Raw genomic sequence first — 6,136 nt, 5'->3', positions numbered from 1 at the left:
GGGCGCCTGGGTGGCTCAGTTGGTTAAGCGACTGCCTTCGGCTCAGGTCATGATCCTGGAGTCCCTGGATCGAGTCCCGCATCGGGCTCCCTGCTCGGCAGGGAGTCTGCTTCTCCCTCTCCCACTCCCCATTTGTGTTCCCTCTCTCGCTGTGTCTTTCTCTGTCAAATAAATAAATAAAATCTTTAAAAAAAAAAAAGTATATTCTCAAAAATTGGAGAAGGAAAGAAAATATAAAACTTACAGACTTATTATTAACAATACTGAATAAGAGCGGCAACTATGACTAAAACCTCACTATGGCCCGAGCAATGCACTGACAGTGTCATATGCAATCCCACTGCAACTCTGAAGTAAGTGCTATTGTTACCCCCATTTTTAAAATAAGAAAAACAGGCTTAAAGGTTTAAAATTTAAACAAGATCCCAAACTAATAAGAAAGCCAAGATTCCATCACAGATGTGTCTTACATCAAAGCCTTCACTGTTAAGGAGTCGAAGTGAAAAATATGTCTGTTTTTGGTAAAATAAATCCACTGGATTTCAAATAAAGTAATGTACAAAAAATATAAACACTGGCACATAGTTTAGCTGCTAAAAATTGAGCACCCTTAAGATTAAAAGTCTAGCTAGCTGAAAATTAGAATTACATTATTAAAATGTCAAGAATCAGTAATTCAATTGAACCCAAATCAAAACACATTTAAGCCTCAGAAGATCCCAAGTCCAACAGAAATACAAAATGTCAAAAACTTAAAATCTTCTTCAGGGGCACCTGGGTGGCTCAGTTGGTTAAGCGCCCGACTCTTGATTTTGGGCTCAGGTCACGATCTCAGAGTTGTGAGACGGAGCCCCACTTCAGGTTCCACCGGTGGGTATGGAGCCTGCTTAAGATTCTACTTCTCCCTCTGCCCTCTTCTCCCTCTACCCCCCAACCCCCCACCACCGCTCCCAGGGGTTCTCTCTCTTAAAAACAAAACAAAACACTTAAATACTTCTTTACAAAAAATAAACTGTTATTTGCCAAACAAAAATCCTGAATGCCAGAACATGTTTACTACTACACTGCCAGGTGAGCAGAGGAGCTGGAGAGCTGGACTAAGAAAATGTAATACTCTGTATACATAAAAGGTAAGCAACAAATTAAGGTATGGTTCCTTCACAAGACTGAAACATCACTGCAATTAAGTATATTAAGAAGAAAAAGCCTTTGTGCTTCAGTTTTCCAATACTTGCAAAATAAGGATAAAATTTTCTCTTGCATTTACCACAAGTTTTAACATGATCTGAAACACTAACAAAGCAATTCTGCTTTGTGACGTAGTAAAGCAAGGGTCAAAAACTCAAACGCCTTAAGTAGCCGGACACATAAAAATCACATCTAGGGGCGCCTGGGTGGCTCAGTTGGTTAAACGACTGCCTTTGGCTCAGGTCATGATCCTGGAGTCCCGGAATCGAGTCCCGCATCGGGCTCCCTGCTCGGCAGGGAGTCTGCTTCTCCCTCTGACCCTCCTCCCTCTCATGCTCTCTGTCTCTCATTCTCTCTCTCTCAAATAAATAAATAAAATCTTTAAAAAAAAAAAAAAAATCACATCTAAGTTAGCAAGGCAAAACCGAGAGTCTTGCCCCAACAGTCCTAATCCCAATACAAGTAAGAGCTGCCCTTCAAAGGATGTCAGAAATCTACTTCTATATTACATCCTTTGATTTTTAAATGTTAACTAACTACAATCCACACACATGCAAGAAAAAATTATCCTATAAATTTGAGCCACCAAAATGGCTAAAATTATAAAACCGCTAATACCAAGTATTGGTGAGAATGCAGAGCAACTAGAACTCTCACACACTGCCACAGGGAATGTAAATATGATACAACCACTTCAGAAATCATCTACTAAATCTGAACACATGCATACCCTATTATGACCCAGCAATTCAACTCCCAAGTGATCCAACAGAAACCTTGACTTTTTCATCAAAAACCATGTTCAAGAATGTTCAAAACAGTGTTTTTAATAGACAAAAATTGGAAACATTCCACTGCCCACCAACAGGAAAATGAGAAAATAAAATGTGGTATATTCATGCAATGTAACACTATACAGAAATGAGACTACAACAGGCTGTTTCTACATCACAGGAATGGATCTCACAGAGATGTTTAAAGAAAGAAGCCCATTCCTATAAAGTTCCAAAAAAATGAAAAATGAATCTACTGTGTCAGAATGTAGTGTTAGAAATCAGAAGTCACATTTGAGAAAGGGTACTGACTGAAAGGGGGCAAGAGGAGGACTTCTGGGGTTACTGATTAGGTCCTATTTCTTGATCTGAGTACTGATTATAAGCTGTGTGTTCATCTTGTGAAAATTCCAAAAACTTCTCATTTGTACACTTTTCCCTGGGTATGTATACCTCAATAAAATCTTTTAACCCACACATGCACACACCAAAGATTCCATGTAGCCCAAACAAAATATTCCTGCAGGCAGATCTAGCTTATCAGAGCAGATCAGTTTATGACCTCTCAGCTAAGGAAGAGCTGTACAATCTTACCTTTAAAGAAGAGCAAAGAAAAAATAAAACTGTGATGCTAGATGATCAAGGCAGCAACTAACAACATTTAAATTTCTCCTGATAGCACTACCTCTTAGAATGTGTTGCCTAGTTTAATTGTCTCATGCACTTAACAAATCAAGCCTGTTTCCAAAGATACAGCAAAGAATCCAGTAAAAGGTGGAAAGCAAACTAAAAATTAAACATTTAAGTGTAAAAATTCAAAGCAGCCATTAAATTACCAACACAATCCTCTTCCCTGATTCCTGAACAACTTTACTTGCCACTCACTGATATGAAGCCATTTGCTCTCATCTAAAAGGAGTCACAACCTACATACTACTCAGTTACCAAGAAGTCTAAAGGAGAAAAGAGGAGCCTCAGGCTTCACGCAGGCAAGTTAAAGCAAGCCCTACAGAACCTAAATACATAACTCAGCTATTTAATCAAATCTGTTAAATGACTATTAAGTTTTTTTTTTTTTAGATTTTATTTATTTGACAGAGAGAGACAGGCAGAGAGGGAACACAAGCAGGGGGAGTGGGAGAGGGAGAAGCAGGCTTCCCGTGGAGCAGAGAGCCCGATGCGGGGCTCGATCCCAGGACCCCGGGACCATGACCTGAGCCGAAGGCAGACGCCTAACGACTGAGCCACCCAGGCGCCCCAAATGACTATTAAGTTTTAAAATGCCTTCTTTTGCAACAACTACCTGTTCTCTCAAGATCCTATATCCCAAACAATTACTTTCCTTTTCTGAGGTATGGAATGATCCTCACCTTTGAGCCATTGCCAGTATCTTTCCTCCACCTCCCATCTTCACCTGTTTACAATATCATGCCTTATCTTTCATGTCCCAAATCTACCTACCTATGTGTATTAGAAAATCCTAGAAAGATAACATTAAATCAAATGCCAGCATTTTTGAAAATGCCTTTCTCTACGTTAACAAAACTACCAATTAGTTTACCCGTACTATTCAAACACTTTTAAATTACTTTGAGCCCCAAATCAGGGACCAGCAAAAAGTTTACCTTGAAAATGCAAAGTTGCTACTCCAAAGTGATAAATTTCCACGAATGAAGTAATCATTTTTTACAAAACACTTTTAGTTACAAATTAATTTTCTGAGCATATCAATCTGGCCAAATGCATCTACATTAAAGTTAGGTCCATCACAGCAATCTTTTTTAAAAAAGCAAATCTCTGGGAAAACACTAAATAATCCTCATAAAGCAAATAACTGCTAAATAAGGGGGGGGAGCAAAAATGTATTAACGTCCAAGTTGCCTATCAAATTATTTTAAGATCTAAAAACTGTTTAGAATGCCCAAGAAAGTAAGCCTTCCCCCTTTTGGTTTAGAAATAGTCAATATACTGAGAAACAAAAAAGAAAAATCTGCCACCTGCTCTGCTTCTTGCTTAAGAGCAACCTTCTGTAAAATAGATTGCATTTACACTAATAATTGTAAACTCCACTCATCAAAAACTAAAAAGTTGCAAAGCAATAGATAATGACAAGTGAAAAAGTAAAAAGTACCAAAAGCTTTAAGATACTCGAACTCAAGTGCTCAGTCGCACACAAGTGAACGCTGCACAGGACATGTTTTAAAGGCTCCATGCTGAGTTTGCTGGATACCAAGTTGGAGAAGACAGGATCCCTAATGACACCCAGCAAACTTATCTTGGCTTCAAAGAAAACTATGCTGAAATGCGAGTCTTGATATATTCCTAATCTGAACTCTCGACTAAACCTAAACACAACATAAAAGCTGCTGTCCCTTCACTCCTAATCCTTAGAAAGCATCCTGCCTGGAAAATCTTTCTCCCATAAGCCTCACACAAACTTTTTCCGTTCTTTCAATCTACTCTAGGAAGCCTCAAGCCCGCCCATCACCTCCCGCCCCCTACCCACACACACCCACTAGGGAACCTCAACACTCCGCAGACACCACTCCACACGGGCACGCAAAACACATGTGCCTGCAAACCCAACCCATTTCCACACCCCCCCGGAAACGACACCCCCTTTCTCACACACCGCACGCCACAGCCCATCCCCCTTCCTCCCCGCCCCCACTCACAGCACCCCAGTCCACCCACCCACGTACCGGGGAATCCAGCCTCCCCTCACTCCCCGGCTCGCCTAGGGCTGTGAGGAGGGGAAGCAGGAAGAAGCAAGGAGGGCTCAGGCCCGGCCTAGGCCTCTCAGACCGCCTAGGGAGGTGAAGGGGGGGTACCCGCAGGCAAAGCTCGTTGCAGGGCCTCATCCGGGCCCCCTCCAGCCCCAGGCCTTCGCTCCGCCGCCGACCCAAGGCCGGGGTGGCCCTCCCAGCCCAGACTACACTTACTTGCCAGCCGCGGTCCATCGAGTACCCCGCTGCTACCTCCTCCGCCGGCTGCGGCTCCTGCACCCGGACCCCCTAGGTCCGGCTTCTTGGGCCCCGGGGGCGGCCCGGCTCCCCCGCCCGGGACTGCTCCGGACGGAAAGGCGGCCACGGGCGCGCCCGCCAGAGCCAGGGGGACGCTGTTGCTATGGAGGCCGAGGGCCGGGGCAGCTCCGGCGGCCGGGTCCTCATGCAGGAACTGACACTCCTCCCCGTAGAAGCAAGTCTTATCCTTAGCGTAGTAACGGCAGTACTTCAGCTTCACTCCCGCCGCCGCCCCGCCGGGGACACCCCCAACCCCCGGCGGGGCCACCACCGCCACTGCCGCCGCCAGCGAGGAGGAGGAAGGGGAGGCGGCGGCCGAGGGGGGCGGGAGGCCGCCGCCACTGTTCATGGCAACGCCGCAGCCTCGTCTTCCGCTGCCGCCCGAGGAGCTGCCACCGCCGCCGCCACCATAGACCGAGGAGGGAAGGAAGACGCTGCCGGTGCCGGATAAAAGCCTGGGCGGGTGGGTCTGTCCCGCTGCGGGAGCCGGAGCCGCCCGGGGAGAGGGGGGGAGGGGAGAGGGGAGGGAGGAGGGGGTAGGAGGGAGGGGAGGGGAGGGGGAGAGTTGGGATTCTCTCTCACTCACTCTCTCGTTCTCTTTTCTTAAAGGGGCCGCGCGGGACGACGGGGTGGGCGCGCGGGCCCAGACGGGGCCTTCGAGGGCGCGGGCTAGGGAAGGGGGAGCGGCGGCAATGAACCGGCTGGGAGGGTGAAGAGGCCGGTTTATTTTTAAATTCTGCCTCCACTCGCTCTCTCGCGCTCTGGTTCCTCCGACTTGTTTATTCCATTTTCCTCTTCCTGAGAGGGCCGTCGCCGCTGCGCAGGCGCGCCGAGGCGCGGTGGCTTGTGGGTAGCGGGAGCGCGGGGGGAAGGCTCGCCAGGCGTTCGGCCCCCGGGGCATCCGCGAGTGGACCGGCGGTTGGATGGGCTGTGCGCGGTGGCCTTCCCAAACGCTGATCGGGGTGGTGAAGTTCTCACGAGACGAATACCTTCCTTTTTTGTATATCCTCTTATTTATAAAACCAGGCGTCCTTTTTTCATTGAAAAGACAAAATTAACAGAATGTAAACGGTCAGTTTGAGGGGCCGCACCTTGGGAAGGAGCCCAAGCCCTTGCTCTATATGAAGTATAGTTTCATCTGTTTGCCACACT

The 6,136-nt window shown here is 46.5% G+C and overlaps 1 protein-coding gene across 8 annotated transcripts in view; it reads right to left on the bottom strand.

Moving 5' to 3' along the window:
- The window catches only part of PAN3 (poly(A) specific ribonuclease subunit PAN3), a 130,608-nt gene extending 124,800 nt beyond the window's left edge, over window positions 1-5,808 (bottom strand). For 4 of the 8 annotated variants that reach the window (XM_031016894.2, XM_031016895.2, XM_081814779.1 and 1 more), the window contains exon 1: window positions 4,904-5,806. In XM_031016894.2, coding sequence (XP_030872754.1) covers window positions 4,904-5,333 — 430 coding nt within the window. In that variant the 5' untranslated portion in view covers window positions 5,334-5,806. Of the gene's footprint in view, window positions 1-4,903 lie in introns of all 8 variants that reach the window. The other 4 variants (XM_006746192.3, XM_031016897.2, XM_031016898.2 and 1 more) reach the window with 3 other exon arrangements.
- Window positions 5,809-6,136: the final 328 nt, after the last annotated feature.

The sequence above is a fragment of the Leptonychotes weddellii genome, chromosome 3, assembly GCF_054177405.1.
Source record: "Leptonychotes weddellii isolate Sample4059 chromosome 3, ASM5417740v2, whole genome shotgun sequence".
In the NCBI taxonomy this organism is placed as follows: Eukaryota; Metazoa; Chordata; class Mammalia; order Carnivora; family Phocidae; genus Leptonychotes; species Leptonychotes weddellii.
The sequence above is the reverse complement of the archived record's forward strand: the minus strand, read 5'-3'. Positions and strand labels throughout refer to the sequence as shown.